A 26426-nucleotide genomic window follows, 5' to 3' on the forward strand; every position below is an offset into this window, starting at 1 on the left:
GGCCCCGCTACTTGCACTGTCTCCTGGCCCCGCCCCTTGTGCTGTCTCCTGGCCCCGCCTCCTGTACTGTCTCCTGGCCCCACCCCTGCACTGTCTCCTGGCCCCACCCCTGCACTGTCTCCTGGCCCCGCCCCATGTACTGTCTCCCGGCGCCGCCCCTTGCACAGTCTCCCGGCGCCGCCCCTTGCACTGTCTCCTGGCCCCGCCCCTTGCACTGTCTCCCGGCCCCGCCCCATACTGTCTCCTGGCCCCAGCCCTTGTGCTGTCTCCCGGCCCCGCCCCCTGTACTGTCTCATGGCCCCGCTACTTGCACTGTCCCCTGGCCCCGCCCCTTGTGCTGCCTCCTGGCCCCGCCGCCTGTACTCTCTCCTGGCCCCGCCCCCTGTACTGTCTCCTGGCCCCGCCCCTGCACTGTCTCCTGGCCCCGCCCCATGTACTGTCTCCCGGCGCCGCCCCCTGTACTGTCTCCCGGCGCCGCCCCCTGTACTGTCTCCTGGCTCCGCCCCTTGCATTGTCTCCTGGCCCCGCCCCTTGCACTGTCTCCCGGTCCCGTCCACCACCAGGTGCCTAGGAGGTGGTGAAGTTGGTGCTCGGCTTGGTGCACCAGGGCAGAGGTGGTGAAGTTGGTGCTCGGCTTGGTGCACCAGGGCAGAGGTGGTGAAGATGCCGCGGGCGATGAAGAGCAGGAGGCAGCAGACCTGCTGTGAGCAGCGGCGTAGGGTGAAGGTGAAGGCCCGCAGGCCGGTGGAGTAGCGGACCAGGATCAGCACCCGCAGCAGGCCCAGGGGACCCAGCCTGTGCTCGGCCCCGGGACCCGGCTCGGTGTAGAAGGCCAGCAGCCCCAGCGCGTTGAGCAGGCCGAGCAGGAAGCAGCGGGGTTCGGGGGCCGAGGCCAGCTGGAACAGGTACTGGGCGGTGAGGGCCGAGCTGCAGGCTGCTTCCAGGCTCCACAGGCCGGCCCCTGCCCAGCCCAGGCCCCGGGCTCAGGTCGGGCACGCTGCCCAGGATCAGGCTGGCGATGGACAGGCAACCGGCCACGGCCAGCTGCTTTGTGGCAGCCGACAAGTGCGGTTTCTCCAGGAGCTGCCAGCCCCCGGCCCAGCCCCAGGCTCGCCCAGGCCCAGCACCACCTCCAGCTGGCGGACGAGCTGCCTCTGCTCGGCCAGCTGGTCGCGCGTGTCCCGCAGCAGCAGCGCTGGGCCCGGCCAAGCCTCAGGCCCCAGTAGCGCAGCTCGCTGCAGGGGACACAGGCCCTGGCTGGGCCACAGCCGGCCGCTCCGGTACACCTGCTACACGCCGAGTAATGGTTGTAGAGCTGCAGCCCCTGGGCCGGGCCCCGGCAGGCCACCAGTCTCCCGAGCCGGGTATCGGGCCACCAGCCCCCGGCGGAAGGCCGTGCCACCCATGTTGAGATTGAGCGGCGGCTCGTCCCCCGGGGCCCGGCCTCTCACTGTCCGCCTCATCCTCCTCGCTGCTCTCCCAGCTCCGCTCCCCCATCCCGGCCCCGCTCTAAATCCTGCCGCAAAGCCCATTAAAGGATTAGTTTGGGCAGATGGGATGAAGTGCTGAGCCGGGACTCCCTCCCCCCACCCTAACACAGACTGCCAGCCAGCCAGGGGGGCATTTAAACCACCGTTACCTCCTCTGCATATTGGGCAAAGGCAGGCGCTGCCTCCCCAGCTCGCTGAGCAGCCCACAGGGTAAAGAAAGACAGACTTGCATTTATATAGCACCTTTCACGACCACCGGACGCCTCAAAGCACTTTACAGCCAATGAGTTGTTATAATGTGGGAAAGGCTGCAGCCAATTTGCACACAGCAAGCTCCCACAAACAGCAATGTGATAATGACCAGATCACCTGTTTCTGAGGGATAAATATTGACCAAGAACCCTCTTCTAAGAAACTGTGCCATAGGATCTTTTACGTCCACCTGAGGGCAGACAGGACATCAGTTTAACATCTCACCTGAAAGACGGCACCTCTGACGGTGCAGCACTCCCTCAGCACTGCACTGGAGCGTCAGCCTAGATTTTTGTGCTCAAGTCTCTGGAGTGGGACTTGAACCCACAACCTTCTGACTTAGAGGCGAGGGTGCTGCGCACTGAGCCATAGCTGACAGCTAAAGGGCAGCTGTATGACCTTGCCCTTAGATAGTGCCTTTCACCTTCTCAGGACACCAGAACTCACCTGCTCTTCAAATAGTGCACGGGGATCTTTTACATCCACCTGTGAGAGCAGACGGGGCCTTGCTTTAACATCTCATCCAACAGACGGCACCTCCGACAGTGCAGCACTCCTTCAGCATGGCACGACTACAGGGGGATAGATAGACTGGGATAAAGGTGATACAGAGGAACTGTTAGAATCCAGGACTGCTTCCTCAATCAGTCTGTTTCTAGTCCAATAAGGAAAGAAGCATTGCCTGATTTCCCAGCACTAAATGAAGTGGGAGAACAATTGGGAAATAGCGACCCACTCCAGTTAGGGTCAGCGCAAGAACAGAAAAGGAAAATGAAGAGGCTAAAGGTAACGGTGCTGGATTGGAAAAGGGTAAAGTTCAGACCCAAATTAACTGGGCAGAAAAGTTAGCAAACTGGTCGACAGATCAACAGTGGAACACTTCAAAAATAAGCGAGAATAAAATTCCTGGGTGGTGAAAAAGTGTAGTTTCATGGAGAAACTTGTATTTACAAGTGAGTATGATAAAGTTAGGGCTAACAACGAATAAGAGGAAACATTAAGGGATTTTATAAGCATATAAAAAGTAGAGATTTTCTGACCATTTGATTGTGATGGAAATCAGGATCGATTTGATTTCAAATACTAAAATCTTTATCTCCGGATGTGAAATTTGTAACAAAGAATGCTCTTTAATTTCCTCCAACTCTGTCCTTTTATGCATTTCCTATGCCCTTCACCTCACCATTAGCTGCTGTGCCTTGAGCTGCCTAGGTCCCAAGCTCTGGAATTTCCTCCCTAATCTGTGTCTCCACCTCTCCCTCCTTTAAGACCCTCCTAAAACCTAACTGTAACCAAGCTTTGAGTTACCCCTCCCAATTATCTCCTTATGTAGCTCGTGTCACTTTTTGTCTATTACAACAGCGACTACACAAAGTATTTAATAAACCGCTTTGGGATGTCCTGACGTCATGCAAGGTGCTATATAAATGCAAGTTTAAAAAAAATTAAAACCATCTCTACTGTTGGGGGGGGGGGGGGGGGGGGAGGGGCAGAGAGATGAGCAGTTTGATGAAATGGGGAGAGGAGCTGAGCTGATGGGTGAGGAAAGACACATGATTTCTAGATGTGATTGGAGAGATATGAAAGGACAGAGGATAGAAGGGTGGGAAACCAGGGAGAGTGGAGTGGGAAGAGATGGAATAGGCAAAGGGATCATAATGAAGTGTTTCGAGAGACTGGTCTTAGCCCACATCAAAGCCAGTGTTCCTGCCTCCCTTGACCAACACCAGTTTGCCTATCGGGCAAACAGATCAACGGAGGATGCAATCACAACTGCTCTACACTCGGCACTGAATCACCTAGATGGTAAGGAGACCTACATCAGAATGTTGTTTATAGACTACAGCTCAGCATTCAACACTATCGTCCCCAACAAGCTGGCCACCAAACTCCAAACTCTTGGCCTGAACACTTCCCTCTGCAACTGGACCCTGGACTTCCTAACAAACAGACCCCAGTCTGTCAAATTAGGCAACCACACCTCCCCCCACCCCCCCCCGACCCTGAACACGGGGGCCCCACAAGGATGTGTGCTGAGCCCCCTCCTCTACTCCCTCTTCACCCACAACTGTGTGGCTGTTAATGGTTCCAACACCATCATCAAGTTTGCAGATGACACCACAGTAGGCCAGATCACCAACAACGATGAGTCAGCCTACAGGGAGGAGGTCCAGCATCTCGTGAAGTGGTGCGCCGACAATAACCTGGCCCTTAACACCAAGAAAACAAAGGAAATAATCGTGGACTTCAGGAAGTCCAAAGGCGGAAGGCACACCCCCATCCACATCAATGGGGCGGAGGTGGAAAGGGTGGCCAGCTTTAAGTTCCTCGGAGTCCACATCACGGAAGACCTCTCCTGGTCCCTCAACACCTCCTCTCTGGTGAAGAAGGCCCAGCAGCGCCTATATTTCTTGAGGAGGCTGAAGGGATGTAATCTGTCACCCCCGATCCTCTCTAACTTCTACCGCTGTACTGTATCACGGTATGGTACGGCGGCTGTAGCTCCCATGACTGGAAAGCCCTGCAGCGGGTAGTCAAAACTGCCCAACGCATTACCGGCACCCGGCTACTGACCATAGAACATATATATCAGAAATGCTGTCTACGGAGGGCAAGGACCATCATCAAAGACCCTACCCACCCCAGCCACAGTCTGTTCGCCCTCCTACCATCTGGAAGACGCTACAGATGCATTCGCACCCGTACGACCAGATTTAGGAACAGCTTCTTTCCCAGGGCTGTCATCCTACTGAACTCCACAAATAAACACTAAAGCCTGCACATCTGCCGATGCACTTTATTATGGTCATATTTATGCCAATATATATGTACAAATGTATGTTGAAATGTTTAAGTGTCCTAATCCAAATTGTACACTCTCGGGAGCCGCAAGCCTACATTTCGTTGTACTGCACTTGTGCACTAACAATGACAATAAAAGTTGATTTGATTTGATTTGAGATAGGAGACAGGAAAGTGTGTGGGTGGAAGAGAGGAGTGTATTGCCGGGGGGATTTCCCATGGTAGCTTTCCATTCTGCCTACCCCAGAACCATCAAAATATTGGCTGGAGGAGTTACAGAAAACCTAGGCTAGAAACTGTCCAAACAGGGCAAGGTTACAACTGATAGTAAAATGGGTGGAGGGCAGTCAAGATGATGAATCAGCCAGGGGCCTACAAAAGGAGTTCAGTAAAATCCATGGTTGTGCAAACACATCCCCCTCAGACACAACAAAAGAACAGTCTACAAGATTTGATTCAACTCAATGTCACATTTGAGTTTTAATTTATTTCTTATAGAAATCAGCAAAAGTTGTTACATTCTAGTCGTTTGATGAGTAAATCAGTTCACAGCACTGGTGGCAACACCGTTAAATCAATTCACAGCTAGGATAATAGAACACAGCAAACTCTCCTAACAATAATGAAAAAGGCAGACCATATTTTTACCTTTTAACTACACATTTAACTCGAGTTTGGTGCTGAAATTCTCCCTGGATAGGAAGAGTGCCAAGAAACAAAGGCTGGTGAGTTGAGGCTAGTCACGGTCTCCGAGCACACAGTGCAAGGAATTCAAGGCAGCCAGGGAGACGATTCACAAAACAATCTCCTAGTTTCATTACAATCAACAAGTTTACTGTTTCATTTGATTCATTTAACAATTTATAGTTTTAGTAAGTGCAATTTTGGAACAGAATAGTGTGCGTATGCAACGTTTAGTTGCTTTTAAACTACGGCGTAATTAGCTTAAGCTGATTTGTGCAGCTTACATATGTAGCCAGAAGATCAGATCCCACGTCAGTTTTCATTGCTCACAGAAGAGTGGAAATTGCAGCATGAGGGGGGAATGCATTGTCCAGTGTAAAGCTGGCGATGTGATCGGCCACCTGTTATAGACACCAGTTTCCACTGGAAATCAGCTGTTTTTCTAGAATGGATGGCAAGTTTAAAATCTACCCTGTGGACTGCAGAGTACGGGGGAGAAGAAAGGACGGCAGGGGCACAGGCGGAGGTCTGAAGAACAAACTAACAAGTAACACGGTGGCAGTTTTCCGGTTTAGGTGGATGAGATTTATTCAGTCGAATGGACACACGACATCGCTACAAATGAAGTGCGATTGGCATTTATATTTAAAACACTTCTCACTTTTATTTTTAAGTATTTCCTCCATTTTTTTATTTGACGTTGCCCATATCCAGACGAGGGGACTGGCCAGAGCCTTGCTCTCTCAACACTATTCCGCAGCCAGCTGGTGGCAGAAGCTAAAATGCAACCCCGGCAAATTGACACTGAACTTTTCCCTCCATCTGCACAGGGTGCACTTTGTTGGAAATGTGAGAGAGAAGGCCCCTATAGACCTTCATGTTGAACACTGGTTTAACAGGACACATTGAAACCCTTTTCCAACTGGCAATAATTTAACTGCAGACTGTACACTTAACGCCGCAATTACATACAGACGTACAGTTCTACAAAATAATTATACACAACCAGAGAAAGAAAAACATCAAATATTCCTAGCAAGGAGACAATCCTCATTTAAGTTAGAAACCTCCCCATAATTATTGATTGGGAATAGCAAGCCTACCTCATGCAGACTGACTGGGGCATGGGCCAAGATGTCAGTCATTTTATACAGAGAAGATGTACACACGCAAACAGCTCTGCAACAGTAGCTAATCCATCATGCACTTCACACAACTAAAAGGCACTTGTTTGCATCCATGAAGTAAATAACTACACAAAACATTAAAAAAAGCCTGGCGTGCAAGTAAAGAGCAGCTTTCGTTTATTAAAAAACTGCTTCTGCTAGAAATGATTCCTCAATATAATCCTGTTCCTTTGCTGTGAGTCTATTTATACGGTGGGACGAACTGGGCCACAATAGATAACTACACGTGTGATATTCGCTCTAGTGCAGTTATTCAAGTCACAGATATAGGGTTGGCTGTCCTGGTTGGCATTAGTGAAGTGACTACTGCCCTGGACAGAGGGCTGAGAGCCAGTCCTCCTGCAACCGTCGTTGACATTTCCTGCCACACAGCAATCACCAGCATCCCAACCTTGGGACACCTTGGTGCTTCCGGTGACACCGCTGTTTTATTTATACCGCTGGGAGTCGGCCCGGTGATGGAACGCTGTCCATTGATGAACCCTGGGTTGCATTTGCGAGTAGATGTGTAACATCTTTGTTTCAGGCCACTTGGATTCAATTTTCCTCCAGTAATCGGCAAATCCTTGAGAATAAACAGCACATGGGGGGGGAGGGGGGTAGGAAAGAGGGGTTTGTACTCAGGCAAAGACCACTTTTAGTAATTGACATAGTTTAGCACCGCTTGCAAATCAATCCATGTAAACTGCATCAACCACTCATTATGCTTTGGAAAAAATATTACCTAAAGGCAGTAGTAACACTTGAAGAATAAAGCGAGTTTAGTAAAAGCTCTCTTTCAAGTCAATTCACTTTACAGTATTATAATAAAAACAAATGTTGAACTGCACAGCAGATTAGTTACATTGAGAAAAAAGACAGGTTAATGCTTCAGACACAACCCTTCACTAATGAAACAAAGATAAACCAGCTAATCAAAAGAAAAAAGCGGAGGTGGGAAAACCAGCAGGTACCCCAGTCACAGAGGAAATCAACGGGCGGAATGACCTTCAAAAGAAAAGGGGAGATTGTTCGATGACGAAGACCATCTCAGTTGGAAATTCCCCGTCTCCGAGATGATCTTTCGTAGAATCAACTCCCACTTTTCTTTTAAGCAGAGTGTCAGTTAACCCTTTCATTTCCTCCGATTGCAGCAGCATCGGTCGTCGCCCCAGTCTTGTTGCGGCTATTAATAAGCTTGTTTATTTCCAGTTTTGAAGAGTCTGGCCTGGAATGGTAACCTCTGTGTTCGCACTACCGATGCTGCCTGACTTGCTGCATTGTTTCAGAATGGCAATGGTTTACTTTCTCTACAGTATTTCATAGACTTTCTAATCTCCCCCCAACTCTGAACGGGCAGGACCATCGGGGACTTGAAGTTTGAACAGTCACCAATGTTCCTGCAGCACTGGTCAGATGCTGCTACATTTTCCTTTCTCTTTCATTACAATTAGTGAGGATCCTGGTGCTGTCCTGCCGATTATACACACTGTGCATTAATTGTGTTTACACTGGGGAATTAATTTCCTTCATGGTGCTGGAATTCAGTCACTTTCAAGCACTGAATTCAAGTTTATTCTGATGTTAAAGCAAAAATGTTTAAAATAAATAAAATTGCTAAGGTGTACATAAAAATGTGCCTTAAATCTCATACTGTTAGAACATTGAGAATGCTACAATCTTCAGGCATTAGATATTTCCAGCACAGTTACAGGATCACCCCAAAATACATTGTAATTGTTAAATATCTAAAGGCTACAGTTACTGTTGGGAATAGTATGGAGCAAGGAATGCTGTACAAACTCTTCAGACGTTCCTCTGCTAGTGTGGCAGTCATTTCCAGCCTTATCGTGGCATTTCTCGGTTGCGCCAATGCTTTTGTTGACTGATCACAGATTAACCCGCTAACATTTACTGATATTTTAAACTTTATAACAGAAAGCTCAACGGCAAGAGGAAGTGGCAGTCGAGGGTATTTAAATCTTAGACCTGGTTTATATTTAAACAAATTTCTCAGCTGTTGAGAGGTTTTAGCTTGTACCTGTCCCAGGACATCCTGTGCGAGGGGAACTGCCACCAATATCCACCACAACCTAATGTGGTGCACCCTCAGCAAGAATCTCTGTAGGCGCTAGATCAAGTGAGGGAGGCATACCTCACTCATAATTAAGTATTGGAAATGCCATAAACATGAAGGGAGAAGTAAAGGGACAACGCTTTTTCATGTCTATAAACTAAGAGATGGTAACTTCCTTTTTGATTGGCGAAATCCCAATTCATTCATACCGAGTTCTACGGCAAATATCAACTTCAATTTTATGCAGCACCCGTATGGAATTTTTATGGAGTTAATTCTTTGGGAATGTGTCCAAGAAATGCCAAATCTCTCTCTCTGGTGGCAGTTTGTAGTTAGGTGGTATAGGGTTAGCAGCATGGCACGCTGGGTGTCGGAAGGCTCGTTATGTGTTTAATTACAGCTCCTGCCTTTATCCCAGTGTAAATGGCCAGTGAGGTTCCTGATGGGGCAGGCATCCTTTCGGAGCATTGCTGGAATGCATTTTTGGACACATTCCCTTAGTAAGCACCAAAACAAGACCTCCCACAAACAGTTCCTGAACTTTCCAGATAAATACTTTACCAATACCCTGAGCAATAAAATTAAAGATTAAATGATCATTAGGCTGCCCAGTCAATTCACCAACACCGCGGACCACAGGAATCGCTGCTGGAAATGGGAATCCTGGATTTCCAACAGAAAAAGCCAGACCCGTTCCTCTTCATTCTTATAGCAAAGAGCTGTGAAAAGAAGTACGCATCAGATAGAAATGAGCAGATTCAATAAAAAACTTAAAAGAAACAAGGCAACAATCACCAAGTGTGGAACCGTCACCCTGTCATTACCCCTTGCAAACACCGACACATCTGTGCGATTCAACCACTTCTAGTTTTTATTTCACTCACTCTCAGTGATCACTTCGCTATTAATGGGCCCTTGTTCCTCTCATTGACTAAATGCTGCTCCCCTCATGTATCAATGACCAGCATCAATCCGATCAGGTCTAAAATCTGTTAACCTCTAATTCAATATCAAATCAGATTATTATGCAGTAACTCAAAACTATTACTTCAAAATGACAATAGCAAAATGTTGCGGATGCTGGAAATCCGAAATAACAGAAAACGCTGGAAAAACTCAGCAGGCCAGGCAGCATCCGTGGAGAGAGAAACTGCGTTAACAGAAGACCTTTTTCAAAATGACAGCTTTAGCAGAATTCACTAATGTAAAATTCAAAATTGCAGAAATTCCCTCAGGCTGGAGAGTTTGAACATTTTAGGCTGCAGTCAATGTTGCTGCAGGATGCACAAAGAAAGCTAGGTCGGTCACTGTTCCAGTAATGGGGCCCCTGCAGGTTGGGTCCAGTCTGGTCACTGTTCGGGTCCAGTGACGGGGCCCCTGCAGGCCGGGTCCAGTGGCGGGGCCCCTGCAGGCCGGGTCCAGTGGCGGGGCCCCTGCAGGCCGGGTCCAGTGGCGGGGCCCCTGCAGGCCGGGTCCAGTGACGGGGCCCCTGCAGGCCGGGTCCAGTGACGGGGCCCCTGCAGGCCGGGTCCAGTGACGGGGCCCCTGCAGGCCGGGTCCAGTGACGGGGCCCCTGCAGGCCGGGTCCAGTGACGGGGCCCCTGCAGGCCGGGTCCAGTGACGGGGCCCCTGCAGGTTGGGTCCAGTAATGGGGACCCTGCAGGTTGGGTCCAGTAATGGGGACCCTGCAGGTTGGGTGCAGTATTGGGGACCCTGCAGGTTGGGTGCAGTAATGGGGACCCTGCAGGTTGGGTGCAGTATTGGGGACCCTGCAGGTTGGGTCCAGTAATGGGGACCCTGCAGGTTGGGTCCAGTATTGGGGACCCTGCAGGTTGGGTGCAGTATTGGGGACCCTGCAGGTTGGGTCCAGTATTGGGGACCCTGCAGGTTGGGTGCAGTAATGGGGACCCTGCAGGTTGGGTCCAGTATTGGGGACCCTGCAGGTTGGGTGCAGTATTGGGGACCCTGCAGGTTGGGTGCAGTATTGGGGACCCTGCAGGTTGGGTCCAGTATTGGGGACCCTGCAGGTTGGGTCCAGTATTGGGGACCCTGCAGGTTGGGTCCAGTATTGGGGACCCTGCAGGTTGGGTCCAGTAATGGGGACCCTGCAGGTTGGGTCCAGTATTGGGGACCCTGCAGGTTGGGTCCAGTATTGGGGACCCTGCAGGTTGGGTCCAGTATTGGGGACCCTGCAGGTTGGGTCCAGTATTGGGGACCCTGCAGGTTGGGTGCAGTAATGGGGACCCTGCAGGTTGGGTCCAGTATTGGGGACCCTGCAGGTTGGGTGCAGTAATGGGGACCCTGCAGGTTGGGTGCAGTAATGGGGACCCTGCAGGTTGGGTCCAGTAATGGGGACCCTGCAGGTTGGGTCCAGTAATGGGGACCCTGCAGGTTGGGTCCAGTAATGGGGACCCTGCAGGTTGGGTCCAGTATTGGGGACCCTGCAGGTTGGGTCCAGTATTGGGGACCCTGCAGGTTGGGTGCAGTAATGGGGACCCTGCAGGTTGGGTGCAGTAATGGGGACCCTGCAGGTTGGGTGCAGTAATGGGGACCCTGCAGGTTGGGTCCAGTATTGGGGACCCTGCAGGTTGGGTCCAGTAATGGGGACCCTGCAGGTTGGGTGCAGTAATGGGGACCCTGCAGGTTGGGTGCAGTAATGGGGACCCTGCAGGTTGGGTGCAGTAATGGGGACCCTGCAGGTTGGGTCCAGTATTGGGGACCCTGCAGGTTGGGTCCAGTATTGGGGACCCTGCAGGTTGGGTCCAGTATTGGGGACCCTGCAGGTTGGGTCCAGTATTGGGGACCCCGCAGGTTGGGTCCAGTAATGGGGACCCCGCAGGTTGGGTCCAGTATTGGGGACCCTGCAGGTTGGGTCCAGTATTGGGGACCCTGCAGGTTGGGTGCAGTAATGGGGACCCTGCAGGTTGGGTCCAGTATTGGGGACCCCGCAGGTTGGGTCCAGTAATGGGGACCCCGCAGGTTGGGTCCAGTATTGGGGACCCTGCAGGTTGGGTCCAGTAATGGGGACCCTGCAGGTTGGGTCCAGTATTGGGGACCCTGCAGGTTGGGTCCAGTATTGGGGACCCTGCAGGTTGGGTCCAGTATTGGGGACCCTGCAGGTTGGGTCCAGTATTGGGGACCCTGCAGGTTGGGTCCAGTAATGGGGACCCTGCAGGTTGGGTCCAGTATTGGGGACCCTGCAGGTTGGGTCCAGTATTGGGGACCCTGCAGGTTGGGTCCAGTAATGGGGACCCTGCAGGTTGGGTGCAGTAATGGGGACCCTGCAGGTTGGGTCCAGTATTGGGGACCCCGCAGGTTGGGTCCAGTAATGGGGACCCTGCAGGTTGGGTCCAGTAATGGGGACCCTGCAGGTTGGGTGCAGTAATGGGGACCCTGCAGGTTGGGTCCAGTATTGGGGACCCCGCAGGTTGGGTCCAGTAATGGGGACCCTGCAGGTTGGGTCCAGTATTGGGGACCCTGCAGGTTGGGTCCAGTATTGGGGACCCTGCAGGTTGGGTGCAGTATTGGGGACCCTGCAGGTTGGGTCCAGTATTGGGGACCCTGCAGGTTGGGTCCAGTATTGGGGACCCTGCAGGTTGGGTGCAGTATTGGGGACCCTGCAGGTTGGGTGCAGTATTGGGGACCCTGCAGGTTGGGTCCAGTAATGGGGACCCTGCAGGTTGGGTGCAGTAATGGGGACCCTGCAGGTTGGGTCCAGTATTGGGGACCCTGCAGGTTGGGTCCAGTAATGGGGACCCTGCAGGTTGGGTGCAGTAATGGGGACCCTGCAGGTTGGGTCCAGTCCGGTCAAAAGACAACCCCACCAACACTAGCAATCCATCGGTACAGCACTGGAGTGTCAGTCTCAGCCAATCTTTCAAATCCCGGAGTAGGACTGGAACACATAACTTTCTGAAAGAGTCGAGAGTTGGAGCTAACGTCCATATTGCTTTATCTAAAGGACAAAGGGAAGCTGAACAGAATGAGTAGCAATGCCATCCATTTACAAAATCCAAGCACCACGCCTCATCTACAAATTTCACTGAAAAGATCTAATGCTGAGATTTTAACCAATGGAAACAGACGCCTCACGGTTTCGATCACAATTGGCCCTCTTGGCGTTTGCTGATTCTGGGCACTGATGGTTTAGCTCGAGTCAATGTGACAAATCTTTTAGAACCATTTCATTTTTAAAAGGAAGGTAAAATTTGCCCCTTTAAAAGGGGCTCTATCTTCATAGAGAAATAGTTTACAAATCTTTACTGGCACATAACAAGCAGTTATCAAAGACAGAACATGCTCGAATACACAGCAGGTCAATCAGCCTCAAGGGAAAGGATAAGTTAATGTTTCATCAGACTGGCTCGGTCTCTCATTATTTCAGATTTTCTGCACTGTTTTTCTTTTTATCCCTGTCCACTGCTTGAATTCCATGAAGTTACACCACTGTCAATGTCACAGAAAGGGCACATGCTCCTCTCCACCCTCAATTCTAAGTCTCTAAATACTATTTTCATGCAGACATTGCCCCTTTAACAGAGACATGAAAATCCCAGCTACTGTGTTTTTCACTGGCTACTGAAAATAGGAAGGAAAGTGCAGGAGGGTTCACCCTCAGTGTATAACTCTTGTCTTGGAGTCAGAAGGTTGTGGGTGCAAGCCCCTCTAGAGAATTCAGCATAAAATCTAGAAGGCTGACACTTCAGTGCAGTACTGAGGGAGTGTTGCACTGTCGGAGGCGTCGTCTTTCAGATGAGACGTTAAACCGAAGCCCCGTCTGTTCTGTGCACAAATTGGCTGCCGTGTTTTCTACATTACAACAGTGACCACATTGGCTGTAAAGCGCTGTGGGACGTCCTGAGGTGGTGAAAGGCACTATATAAATGCGTGTTTCTTTCCAACAGTCTCCGTCGCCCTTTGCAAAGTGCCTGTTATTCGTGCAGTGACTCCCCGGTAGGGTGGCTGAGTTCAGGGAGTCACTGTGGGGGTTCATGATTTGTTTGCACCCACATCCTACTCCAGAGTGGCATAGTAGTGAGCTGTACAACCCTAGACTATTCCCTTGTTGAAGTCTCAACTATATCAGTCTCTGCCTTTATCTTGTAATGGATTCATGGTCAGTGCTGGTTAAGTTACTGCAGCATGCAATATAAATTGACTGCAATCTTAATGCTGTTCTGGCAAAACTTACTGCTGGGAAACGGAGTCCGCTCTCTGTCCATCGCAGATCAATAAATTCTCTGCGTTGAGGTGGATAGGAGAATAGCTGCGTGATTTTTTTACATGTCTGAGTATCATTCTCCAATGCACGGTAGCGCAACACATTACAATTCCAATCAGGACCACTGCAGATAGAAGAACAGAAGGAAAACAAATAAACTTACAAAGCACACACGAGCTCATGTTATCATTCAGAGTGCACAGATTGATGCGGGCCACAGGAAGGTCTGCCTAGAATTTTATTCCCCCCCCATCAAAAGGAAAATTGAAAGACTTTTGTTCCCTTTGTATATCCTGTGTTGCCATGTTCTGCACTGCATCGTCATAAAACATCAATGCTTAAAATTCAGGTTTATAACTTAAGTCGTAGTCATAATTAACGTTTCTTCGATTGTATTGAAAGAAAAACAAAGTCTGAAAAGGGCTACAATTGTTGCAGGCAGAAGACTTATTTTCCCGGCCGTTGCATCAGGCTGTACCAGACTGTTTACAATAGGGTCCTGGTGGAGAGAAATCTAGAATGCTAAAGAGAAAAGACAAGGAAGCAGTGCAGGAAAGTGATTGGGGTAAGGATAACCAGATTGTGTCAGGAAGGGACAGAGCGTACAAACAAAGGAGTGCACTAACAAATAGGGTCTGGGTAAGAATAAATGGTAAATAGGGCCACAGTACAAAAAAATGTTAAGATGTCTAAAAATGTTAAAAAGACAAATCTAAAGGCACTGTATGCGAATGCACGAAGCATTTGTAATAAAGTAGACAAATTAACAGCACAAATAGATGTAAACGGATACGATATAATTGCGATTATGGAGACATGGCTGCAGGGTGACCAAGGCTGGGAGCTGAATATCCAAGGATATTCGATATTTAGGAAGGGCAGGCAAAAAGGTAAAGGAGGTGGTGTGGCATTGCTAGTAAAGGATGAAATCAGAGCAATAGTGAGAAAGGATATTGGCTCAGAAAATCAAAATGTAGAATCAGTCTGGATGGAGCCAAGAAGCACCAAGGGGCAGAAAACATTGGTGGGAATTGTCTATAGGCCTCCAAACAGTAGTGGTAATGTAGGGGACGGCATCAAACAGGAGATTAGAGATGCAGGTAACAAAGGTACTACAGTAATCATGGGTGACTTTAATCTACATATAGACTGGCCAAACCAAATTAGCGATAATACTGTGGAGGATGAATTCCTGGAGTGTGTACGAGATTTTTTTTTAGACCAGTACGTTGAGGAGCCAACTAGGGAACAGGCTATCCTAGATTGGGTATTGTGCAATGAGAAGGGGTTAATTAATAATCTTGTTCTGCGGGGTCCTTTAGGGGAGAGTGACCATAACATGATAGAATTCTTCATTAAGATGGAAAGTGAAAAAGTCCAATCCGAAACTAGGGTCCTAAATCTAAACAAAGGAAACTACAATGGTATGAGGAGTGAGTTGGTTATGATAGATTGGGGAGCTTCATTAAAAGGCATGACGGTGGATAGGCAATGGCTAACATTTAAGGAACAAATGCATGAATTGCAACAGTTATACACTACCCTCTGGCGCAAAAACACAAAAGGAAAAGCAGCCCAGCCATGGCTAACAAAAGAAATTAAGGACAGTATTAGATCCAAAGAGGAGTCATATAAAGTTGCCAGAAAAAGTAAGCCTGAGGATTGGGAGCAGTTTAGAGTTCAGCAAAAAAGGACCAAGAGATTGATTAAGAGGGGAAAAATAGAGTATGAGGATAAACTTGCAAGGAACATAAAAGCGGATTGTAAAAGCTTCTACAAGTATGTAAAAAGAAAAAGATTAGTGAAGACAAATGTAGGTCCCTTACAGTCAGAAACGGGAGAATTTATAATGGGGAACAAGGAAATGGCAGAGCAATTAAACAAATACTTTGGTTCAGTCTTCACAGAAGAGGACACAAATAACTTCCCAGAAATGCTAGGGAACCAAGGGTCTAGTGAGAAGGAGGAATTAAAGGAAATTAGTATTAGTAAAAAAAGTGCTGAAGAAATTAATGGGACTGAAAGCCGATAAATCCCCAGGGCCTGATAATCTGCATCCCAGAGTACTAAAAGAAGTAGCCATGGAAATAGTGGATGCATTGGTTGTCATCTTCCAAAATTCTATAGGTTATGGAACAGTTCCTGCAGATTGGAAGGTGACAAATGTAACCCCACTATTTAAAAAAAGAGGGAGAGAAAACAGGGAACTACAGACCGGTTAGCCTAACATCAGTAGTAGGGAAAATGCTAGAGTCTATTATAAAGGACACTTAGAAAATATGAATGGGATTAGACAAAGTCAACATGGATTTATGAAAGGGAAATCGTGTTTGACAAACCTACTGGAGATTTTTGAGGATGTAACTGGTAGAATAGATAAGGGAGAACCAGTGGATGTGGTGTATTTGGATTTTCAGAAAGCCTTTGATAAAGTCCCACATAAGAGGTTAGTGTGCAAAATTAAAGCACATGCGATTGGGGGTAATATACTGGCATCGATTGAAATTTGCTTAACAGACAGGAAAAAGAGGGTAGGAATAAATGGGTCTTTTTCGGGGTGGCAGGCAGTGACTAGTGGGGTACTGCAGGGATCAGTGCTTGGGCCCCAGCTATTCACAATATGTCAATGATTTGGATGAGGGAACCAAATGTAATGGCCCAGAAATTCCAGAACGGGGCTTGCAGCGCTTGCAAGCCCCGTATTTACACTTACCCCGCGCTACTGCCGATCAGCTCCAGGGACGCCTGGAATTGGTGTTTCCAGAAGAAGAATCCCGGGCAGCGTATGACGTCACGCCGCCCAGGAGTGCAGCCAGCGCGAAGTCAGGAGCGTGCAGTGCAAGTGAGACACGCCCCTTGAGGTCTCAGTTTCACTGGACACGCCCCCAATGTTTCTGTCAAGCTGCTAACCATTTTTATATGCAAAGCAGCAGTTTAAATAGGTTTTTGGAAGTTTTTTGAAGATTTTGGTAACTTTCATAAACTTTTTAAAATGTTTACATTATTTTGAGTAATCTGAAGTAGTTTTAAACAGAATTAAAGCAATTTAAAGACTTTTAAAAGCCCTAAAAGAATTTTTTTAATTCCATTTATTTATTTAGCAATGTCGTCGTCATACGTGTCTTCACACTGTTCCCTTTGGGGAACTGTATGAAGTGGTGGAAGGATTTATGGCCATGATTAACGCTCATTCCGTGACCGTAACCATCTTTGAACCAGGCATTAGGGCGGTTAGTCCTATGGTGGGAGGGTTTTACGGGCTCCCACAAGCTATACAAGGAGGGGGGGCCACCCACACCCACGGACGCAAATATCCCACTGGATGTCAACCCAGAATTTAGAGCCGGAGCTCCGACTCCACTTGCCGGGACTGTCTGGAGCGGGGTTCGAAACCCTACCCTGATCTGGCCCAGCGGCGGGGATCCTACCGCTATGACAAAGGCCCAATCCGATTAGCAACGTGAAATGGCAGCATAGGGCTCCAGTCACGGGGAGGGAAAAGGCGCAGGAAACGTATGGGTGTCACCTTTTGTGCGGAGTGGGCCTTTTGCGTAGCAGTAAGCATCCCCGCCGCTGGGCCAGAAGGAGTAGGGTTTTGAACCCCACTCCAGACAGTCCCGGCAAGTGGAGTCGGAGTTCCAACTTTAAATTCTGGGTGGACATCCAGCGGGATACTTGCGTCCGTGGGTGTTGGTGGCCCCCCCCCCCTCAGATGGGTTGTGGGAGCCCGTAAAACCCTCCCGCCATAGGACTAACCACCCTAATGGCTGGTTCAAAGATGGTTACGGTCACGGAATGAGCGTTAATCACGGCCATAAATCCTTCCACCACTTCATACAGTTCCCCAAAGGGAACAGTGTGAGGATACGTACGATGATGACCTCTTGCGCAATGCACCTCCTTGGACCCTCAGTCGCAGATGCGAGGGGGCAAGTCGTGCAATTGTTAAATTTTTCATTTTATTGACATGTAAAATGTTGGCCCAGTAATTCCCTTCCAAATGCGCGAGTACGGTCGGGGTACTTACGCATCTGGCTGGATGAAATGCCGGTTTTCAGCATGCACAGTGCATGTGGGGAAAACCGGCATTTCCTGTCCTCTGAACGAAGGGGTTCAGCGGCAGAACGCGTGCGACTGCACAGGCAGCGCGTGCGCAGTATAATTCGCCGCTTTCAGTGAGGTCAAGTCATTACAAGTTACACATGAAAAAAGCATGGGTACAGTTGCTCCAGAGGCTGCGGAGGAAGATATTTATTATCGTGGAGCTTCTGAAAGTATGTATGTCTGTATATATTCCTTTGCGTGTTATGTATATGTTCCTTTACTTATGTGTATGAATGTATTATTTAATTATGACTTTCAGAGAAAGTAACTTATTGGAAAATCATAATTAAAAACATACATTCATACACATTAGTAAAGGAATATAAAACATACATACATATACGTAAAGGAATATATGTGGACATACATACATAACTCATTCTCACATTCCATTCACACAGCCACAATTGCTCCTTCTACCTACCGTTCTGAAAACCCGTTTAAAAAAAAAAAAAAATTAAAGTTTAAAACTTACTTAAAATTTCTTAAAATAACTTCCCTCCCTTTCCCAAACCTAAATATTGCATTTCATAAGCTCCTCCATAAAATATATCTCCTTCCCCAGCCAATGAACAACTTTACACTTGCTTTTTTCACGTGTAAGTTCTAGGGACTTACCCTCACTGAATCCATCAGTGAAATCTACAAAGTTCACTGCGCAAGCGCTGCCTGTGCAGTCGCACGCGCTGTGAATAGACCTCGGGTCTGGAAATGCCGGCGTTCCCCGCATGCGCTGTTCCTGCTGAACGCCGGCATTTCCAACGGCCAGATGCGTGAGTAACCCGACCGTACTCACGCTTCTGGTCTGGAATTTCTGGCCCAATACTTCCAAGTTTGCTGATGACACAAAACTAGGTGGGATTGCGAGTTGTGAGGAGGATGCAAAGAGGCTTCAAGGCGATTTAGACAAGTTGAGTGAGTGGGCAAATACATGGCAGATGCAGTATAACGTGGATAAGTGTGAAGTTATCCACTTCGGTAGGAAAAACAGAAAGGTAGAGTATTATTTAAATAGTGATAGATTGGGAAATGCTGATGTACAAAGGGACCTGGGTGTCCTTGTACACCAGTCACTGAAAGGAAACATGCAGGTGCAGCAAGCAGTTAGGAAGGCAAATGGTATGATGGCCTTCATTGCAAGAGGATTTGAGTACAGGAGCAAGGATGTCTTACTACAGTTATACAGGGCCTTGGTGAGACCACACCTGGAGTAGTGTGTGCAGTTTTGGTCTCTTTAACTGAAGAAAGGATATATTTGCCATAGAGGGAGTGCAGCAAAGGTTCACTAGACTGATTCCTGGGATGGCAGGACTGTCGTACGAGGAGAGATTGGGTCGACTAGGCTTGTATTCACTAGAGTTTAGAAGAATGAGAGGGGATCTCATTGAAACGTATAAAATTCTGACAGGGCTAGACAGACTGGATGCAGGGAGGATGTTTCCCCTGGCTGGGGGGTCTAGAACGAGGGGTCACAGTCTCAGGATACGGGGTAGGACATTTAGGACTGAGATGAGGAGAAATTTCTTCACTCAGAGGGTGGTGGTGAACCTGTGGAATTCTCTACCACAGAAGGCTGTGGAGGCCAAGTCACTGAATATATTTAAAAAGGAGACAGATAGATTTCTAGACACAAAAGGCATCAAGGGGTATGGGGAGAGAGCGGGAATATGGTTTTGAGATAGAGGATCAGCCATGATCATATTGAATGGCGGAGCAGGCTCGAAGGGCCGAATGGCCTACTCCTGCTCCTATTGTTCTATGTTTCTAATATTGGCATCCTATTTGACCCTGAGCTGAGCTTCCCACCCCATTACCAAGACTGCCTACTTCCACCTCCGTAACATTGCCCGTCTCCGCCCCTGCCTTAGCTCATCTGCCCTCATCCATGCCTTTGTTATCTCCAGACTCGACCATTTCAACGCTCTCCTGGCCGGCCTTCTGCTGCGCCTCAACCAAACCTCAGCTCCCTGTATCCTATCCCGCACTAAGTTCAACATGCAGATCAGCTCTAAATACAAACTTAGATCTTGGAATGGGGATAATTTACCCTACTGCACCACAAGAGTTCCCTGAAGTAGAAACCTTTAGAGTGCTTCTTCAAGGCAAACAACAACAAAAACCTGCCTATCAGAGCGATAATCCCTACAGATACTGCATCAAGATGGTTTAGATCAGCTCCCTCCTCCGATGAAGTGCTGGAATCAGCTCCCTCCTCCGATGAAGTGCTGGAATCAGCTCCCTCCTCCGATGAAGTGCTGGAATCAGCTCCCTCCTCCGATGAAGTGCTGGAATCAGCTCCCTCCTCCGATGAAGTGCTGGAATTTGTTGCTGGAAATGATTGCACAAAATCCATTTGTGAATCCTTGATAATGTTTTGATTAAAAGATCATGTAAAGGGAAAGGACTCAAGGTAAAGGCACCACCCAGGGTAGCACCAAGCCATGCAGACCAGCAATGCTCCAGTTGTTGCACGGCTGCCTGGAGGCCCTGCACAGGTTGCTTGCTGGCTTTACAAATGGGAAAAACCGCGCATGCGTGCAAAGTTGAATGGGCCACGCAGCCTCTTAAAGGGGCCGTGCACACAAAAATAAATTAGAGGGAATATTGCAGACCAGAAGCTCACAGATTCAATTCCTGGTCTGTGTCGAGTTAGTGCATCTCCGCCAGGGCATGGGAATTGACCTCAGCAAGGGTGGGTGAAAAGCCAAGCCGGGACTGCCACTCATGATCAGTATCTAGTGTACAGTGACTCTTGCTGGGAAGTACAGGTGTGTAGATGTAATGCAAGGACAGGATTGGGCTCAGCTGTGATGCCCCACGGTCAAATAACTTGCCAACGCTCGCGGTCTGGAAACCACCTGAAGAATGAACCCTTAAAGTAGCAGAGGGCTACCAGTGCCCTCGGAGTCCTGACTCAGTGAGGCTGCCCGTGCCCCCCTGTCCCATCGAGGCTCTCTGTGCCCCCTGCCCGGGGCCCTGTTCCACTGAGGCTCCTCGTGCCCCCCTGTCCCATCGAGGCTCCCCGTGCCCCCCTGGGCCCCTGTCCCACCGAGGCGCCCCGTGCCCCCCGCCCAGGCCCTGTCCCTCCAAGGTTCCCCGTGCCCCCCCCCGCCCGGGGCCCTGTCCCTCCGAGGCTCCCCGTGCCCCCCGCCCAGGGCCCTGTCGCTCCGAGGCAGCCCATGCCCCCCGTCCCACCGAGGCTCCCTGTGCTCCCCCGCCCGGGGCAATGTCCCTCCGAGGCTCCCCGCCCGTGTCCCACCGAGGCTCCCCGTGCCCCTCGCCCGGGGCAGTGTCCCACCGAGTCTCCCTCTGCCCCCCGCCCGGGGCTGTATCCCACCGAGGCTCCACGTGCCCCTCGCCCAGGGCAGTGTCCCACTGAGGCTCCCCGTGTCCCCCGCCCGGGGCCCTGTCCCACCGAGGCTCCCCGTGCCCCTCGCCCGGGGCCCTGTCCCACCGAGGCTCCCCGTGCCCCTCGCCCGGGGCAGTGTCCCACTGAGGCTCCCCGTGTCCCCCGCCCGGGGCCCTGTCCCACCGAGGCTCCCCGTGCCCCTCGCCCGGGGCCCTGTCCCACCGAGGCTCCCCGTGCCCCTCGCCCGGGGCAGTGTCCCACCGAGGCTCCACGTGCCCCTCGCCCGGGGCCCTGTCCCACCGAGGCTCCACGTGTCCCCCGCCCGGGGCCCTGTCCCACCGAGGCTCCCCGTGCCCCTCGCCCGGGGCCCTGTCCCACCGAGGCTCCACGTGCCCCTCGCCCGGGGCCCTGTCCCACCGAGGCTCCACGTGTCCCCCGCCCGGGGCCCTGTCCCACCGAGGCTCCACGTGCCCCTCGCCCGGGGCCCTGTCCCACCGAGGCTCCACGTGTCCCCCGCCCGGGGCCCTGTCCCACCGAGGCTCCCCGTTTCCCCCGCCCGGGGCCCTGTCCCACTGAGGCTCCCCGTTTCCCCCGCCCGGGGCCCTGTCCCACCGAGGCTCCCCGTGTCCCTCGCCCGGGGCCCTGTCCCACCGAGGCTCCCCGTGTCCCTCGCCCGGGGCCCTGTCCCACCGAGGCTCCACGTGTCCCCCGCCCGGGGCCCTGTCCCACTGAGGCTCCACGTGTCCCTCGCCCGGGGCCCTGTCCCACCGAGGCTCCCCGTGCCCCTCGCCCGGGGCCCTGTCCCACCGAGGCTCCCCATGTCCCTCGCCCGGGGCCCTGTCCCACCGAGGCTCCCCGTTTCCCCCGCCCGGGGCAGTGTCCCACTGAGGCTCCCCGTGCCCCTCGCCCGGGGCCCTGTCCCACCGAGGCTCCCCGTTTCCCCCGCCCGGGGCAGTGTCCCACTGAGGCTCCCCGTGCCCCTCGCCCGGGGCCCTGTCCCACCGAGGCTCCCCGTGCCCCTCGCCCGGGGCAGTGTCCCACTGAGGCTCCACGTGTCCCTCGCCCGGGGCAGTGTCCCACCGAGGCTCCACGTGTCCCCCGCCCGGGGCCCTGTCCCACCGAGGCTCCCCGTGTCCCTCGCCCGGGGCCCTGTCCCACCGAGGCTCCCCGTTTCCCCCGCCCGGGGCAGTGTCCCACTGAGGCTCCCCGTGCCCCTCGCCCGGGGCCCTGTCCCACCGAGGCTCCCCGTGCCCCTCGCCCGGGGCAGTGTCCCACTGAGGCTCCACGTGTCCCTCGCCCGGGGCAGTGTCCCACCGAGGCTCCACGTGTCCCCCGCCCGGGGCCCTGTCCCACCGAGGCTCCCCGTGTCCCTCGCCCGGGGCCCTGTCCCACTGAGCCTCCCCGTGTCCCTCGCCCGGGGCCCTGTCCCACCGAGGCTCCCCGTGTCCCTCGCCCGGGGCCCTGTCCCACCGAGGCTCCCCGTGCCCCTCGCCCGGGGCCCTGTCCCACCGAGGCTCCCCGTGTCCCCCGCCCGGGGCCCTGTCCCACCGAGGCTCCACGTGTCCCCCGCCCGGGGCCCTGTCCCACCGAGGCTCCCCGTGCCCCTCGCCCGGGGCCCTGTCCCACCGAGGCTCCCCGTGTCCCCCGCCCGGGGCCCTGTCCCACCGAGGCTCCACGTGTCCCCCGCCCGGGGCCCTGTCCCACCGAGGCTCCCCGTGTCCCCCGCCCGGGGCCCTGTCCCACCGAGGCTCCACGTGTCCCCCGCCCGGGGCCCTGTCCCACCGAGGCTCCCCGTGTCCCTCGCCCGGGGCCCTGTCCCACCGAGGCTCCCCGTTTCCCCCGCCCGGGGCCCTGTCCCACCGAGGCTCCCCGTGCCCCTCGCCCGGGGCCCTGTCCCACCGAGGCTCCCCGTTTCCCCCGCCCGGGGCAGTGTCCCACTGAGGATCCCCGTGTCCCTCGCCCGGGGCCCTGTCCCACCGAGGCTCCCCGTGCCCCTCGCCCGGGGCCCTGTCCCACCGAGGCTCCACGTGTCCCCCGCCCGGGGCCCTGTCCCACCGAGGCTCCCCGTTTCCCCCGCCCGGGGCCCTGTCCCACTGAGGCTCCCCGTTTCCCCCGCCCGGGGCCCTGTCCCACCGAGGCTCCCCGTGTCCCTCGCCCGGGGCCCTGTCCCACCGAGGCTCCCCGTTTCCCCCGCCCGGGGCCGTGTCCCACAGAGGCTCCCCGTGTCCCCCGCCCGGGGCCCTGTCCCATCGAGGCTCCCCATGCCCCCCGCCCTGTCCCACCGAGGCTCCCCGTGCCCCCCGCCCTGTCCCACCGAGACTTCGTGTTTCTGTGAAAGTCATTACAATGGACCTTTTCCCCATAACTGATCTATTCTCAATTAACATGCTGGTTTAAGTAATGTTGTTTTATCTTACCTGTTTGACATGTATGTCCGCGCCCATCAGGTTTCATACCATCTGGGCAGAGACAGGCGTAGTGCTGGTCAGTGTAAGGAGCAGGCACACACAGGTACTCACAGGCAGCAGGTTCTCCAACACACCAGTTCTTCACTGTTTCACAACAAATTAAAAACACAAACACACAAAGTGTGCACATTAGAATCAGTCATTTCTGCATTTAGCTGGTAAGCTGGCGTACTGATGCAGGGTTATACTGGAAACGTTAACCAGACAGATGCTGCCTGGCCTGCTCAGTGTTTCCAGCATTTTCTGTTTTTGTTTCAGATTTCCAACACCTGGGACATTTGTGTGATTTATGCAGGAAAAGTTATGCACAGAATTTCCATAGCATTTGACAGGAGGGGGGGGGTTACTACTTGTTTAATCTAATAAAATACCAATTAACCTCTGGCAATATTTCTGCTCTATGCAAATTAGAAATCTGTAATTAAAGTAATTGAAAGTTGTGACTTCTGGTAAGGTTATCAGTTTATCAATAAGTAGAAACACAGCGAAGCACAGAACAACCAAAGCCCATCAAGGCTGACTGTTGCACAGACCATGCACTTTCTGCTCCATCAGGGGCTGGGAATTTCCCCCACCATCACCTCACCAGAATGCAGTGGAAGCTCCAGCAGCAGAGCCCAGGAAATTCTCAGGCCTCTAGATTATTAGCCCAGTCACATAACTACTACACCAAACTGTTTTAAAAACCTGGAAATAAAAAGCTGGAATCAGTAAAAGTGACCATGAAGCTTTCGGATTGTCGTAAAAACCCAGCTGGTTCACTAATGTCCTTTAGGGAAGGAAATCTGCCGTCCTTACCTGGTCTGGCCTATTTTTTTTAATTCACTTATGGGATCTGGGCATCGGTGGCAAGGCCAGCATTTATTGCCCATCCCTAATTGCCCTTGAAAAGGTGGTGGTGAGCCGCCTTCTTGAACCGCTGCAGTCCGTGTGGTGAAGGTACTCCCACAGTGCTGTTAGGGAGGGAGTTCCAGGATTTTGAACCAGCGACGATGAAGGATCGACGATATATTTCCAAGTCAGGATGGTGTGTGACTTGGAGGGGAATTTGGAGGTGCTGGTGTTCCCATGCGCCTGCTGCTCTTGTCCTTCTAGGTGGAAGAGGTCGCGGGTTTGGGAGGTGCTGCTGAAGAAGCCTTGGCGAGTTGCTGCAGTGCATCTTGTAGATGGTCCACACTGCAGCCACGGTACGCCGGTGGTGGAGGGAGTGAATGTTTAAGGTGGTGGATGGGGTGCCAATCAAACAGGCGGCTTTGTCCTGGATGGTGTCGAGCTTCTTGAGTGTTGTTGCAGCTGCACTCATCCAGGCAAGTGGAGAGTATTCCATCATACTCCTTACTTATGCCTTGTAGATGGTGGAAAGGCTTTGGGGAGTCAGGAGGTGAGACACTCGCCGCAGAATTCCCAGCCTCTGGCCTGCTCTTGTTCCCACAGTATTTGTGTGGCTGGTTCAGTTAAGTTTCTGGTCAATGGTGACCCCCAGGATGTTGATGGTGGGGGATTCAGCGATGGTAATGCCATTGAATGTCAAGGGAAGGTGGTTAGACTCTCACTTGTTGGAGATCATCATTGCCTGGCACTTCTGTGGCACGAATGTTACCTGCCATTTATCAGCCCAAGCCTGAACATCATCCAGGTCTTGTTGCATGCGGGCATGGATTGCTTCGTTATCTGAGGAGTTGTGAATGGCGCTGAACACAGCAGTCATCAGCGAACATCCCCATTTCTGACCGTATATTGGAGGGAACGTCATTGATGAAGCAGCTGAAGATGGTTGGTCCTAGGACACTGCCCTGAGGAACTCCTGCAGCGATGTCCTGGGGCTGTGATGATTGATCTTCAATCACCACAACCATCTTCCTTTGTGCTACGTATGACTCCAGCCAGTGGAGCGTTTTCCCCCTTATTCCCATTGACTTCAGTGTTACTAGGGCTCCTTGATGCCACACTCGGTCAAATGCTGCCTTGATGTCAAGGGCAGTCACTCTTGCCTCACCTCTGGAATTCAGCTCCTTTGTCCATGTTTGGACCAAGGCTGTAATGAGGTTGGGAGCAGAGTGGTCTTGGCGGAACCCAAACTGGGCATCAGTGAGCAGGTTATTGGTGAGCAAGTGCCGTTTGATAGCACTGTCGATAACACCTTCCATCACTTTGCTGATGATTGAGAGTAGACTGATGGGGCGGTAATTGGCCGGGTTGGATTTGTCCTGCTTTTTGTGGACAGGACATACCTGGGCACTTTTCCACATTGTCGGATAGATGCCAGTGTTGAAGCTTTACTCGAACAACTATATGTGACTCCAGTCACTCACCATCGGGTTGACTCTTAACTACCCTCTGAAGTGGCCTAACAAGCCACTCGTTGTATGCAGAGCAACTAGGGATGGGCAATAAATTGCCAGCGACGCCCACATCCCGAGAATGAATTAAAAAAAAGAACTCTACTCGACTGATTTAATTTCCTTTGGGAAAGATTCAGCTACCCCCCAAACCGATCCAAAAAGGTATTTCAAGCAATACTCTCGAATACCTAATGTTATCCTGTGTTATTCAGCCATCATTTTCTGGAAATGGTTCCAGATGATTTAAGGGCAGGGGTTCCTGGACCAACGGCCCAGGAGCCTGTCAGACAGGTGAACGAGCCGATCATTCTGCAGCTTCACCAGCACTGAGCCAGACACTGGCAACAGATCAACTGACACCCACGACACTGATGGCGCAGTCCAGCAACAACAACTACTTGTATTTATATAGCGCCTTTAATGTAGTAAAACATCCCAAGGCGCTTCACAGGAGTATCATAAAGCAAAATT

At 51.7% G+C, this 26426-nt stretch overlaps 1 protein-coding gene and 1 long non-coding RNA gene across 7 annotated transcripts in view; one reads left to right on the forward strand and one right to left on the reverse strand.

Moving 5' to 3' along the window:
* Positions 1-536: 536 nt before the first annotated feature.
* The window catches only part of LOC147108429 (uncharacterized), a 37827-nt gene continuing 11937 nt past the window's right edge, over positions 537-26426 (forward strand). The window contains exon 1 of one of the 2 annotated variants that reach the window (XR_015080594.1): positions 537-726. This is a non-coding gene — a long non-coding RNA (uncharacterized LOC147108429). The remainder of the gene's footprint in view (positions 727-26426) is intronic. The other variant, XR_015080593.1, reaches the window with a different exon arrangement.
* The window catches only part of LOC147108430 (low-density lipoprotein receptor-related protein 8-like), a 52258-nt gene continuing 30826 nt past the window's right edge, over positions 4995-26426 (reverse strand). For all 5 annotated transcript variants that reach the window (XM_086005062.1, XM_086005065.1, XM_086005061.1 and 2 more), the window contains 4 exons: positions 23563-23697; positions 19921-20124; positions 13663-13816; positions 4995-9190 (listed from right to left, as the gene is read on the reverse strand). In XM_086005062.1, coding sequence (XP_085861188.1) covers positions 9178-9190; positions 13663-13816; positions 19921-20124; positions 23563-23697 — 506 coding nt within the window. In that variant the 3' untranslated portion in view covers positions 4995-9177. The remainder of the gene's footprint in view (positions 9191-13662; positions 13817-19920; positions 20125-23562; positions 23698-26426) is intronic.

This window comes from Somniosus microcephalus, chromosome 13 (assembly GCF_052327205.1).
Source record: "Somniosus microcephalus isolate GS21.2 chromosome 13, FLI_Smic_1.0, whole genome shotgun sequence".
Taxonomy (NCBI): domain Eukaryota; kingdom Metazoa; phylum Chordata; class Chondrichthyes; order Squaliformes; family Somniosidae; genus Somniosus; species Somniosus microcephalus.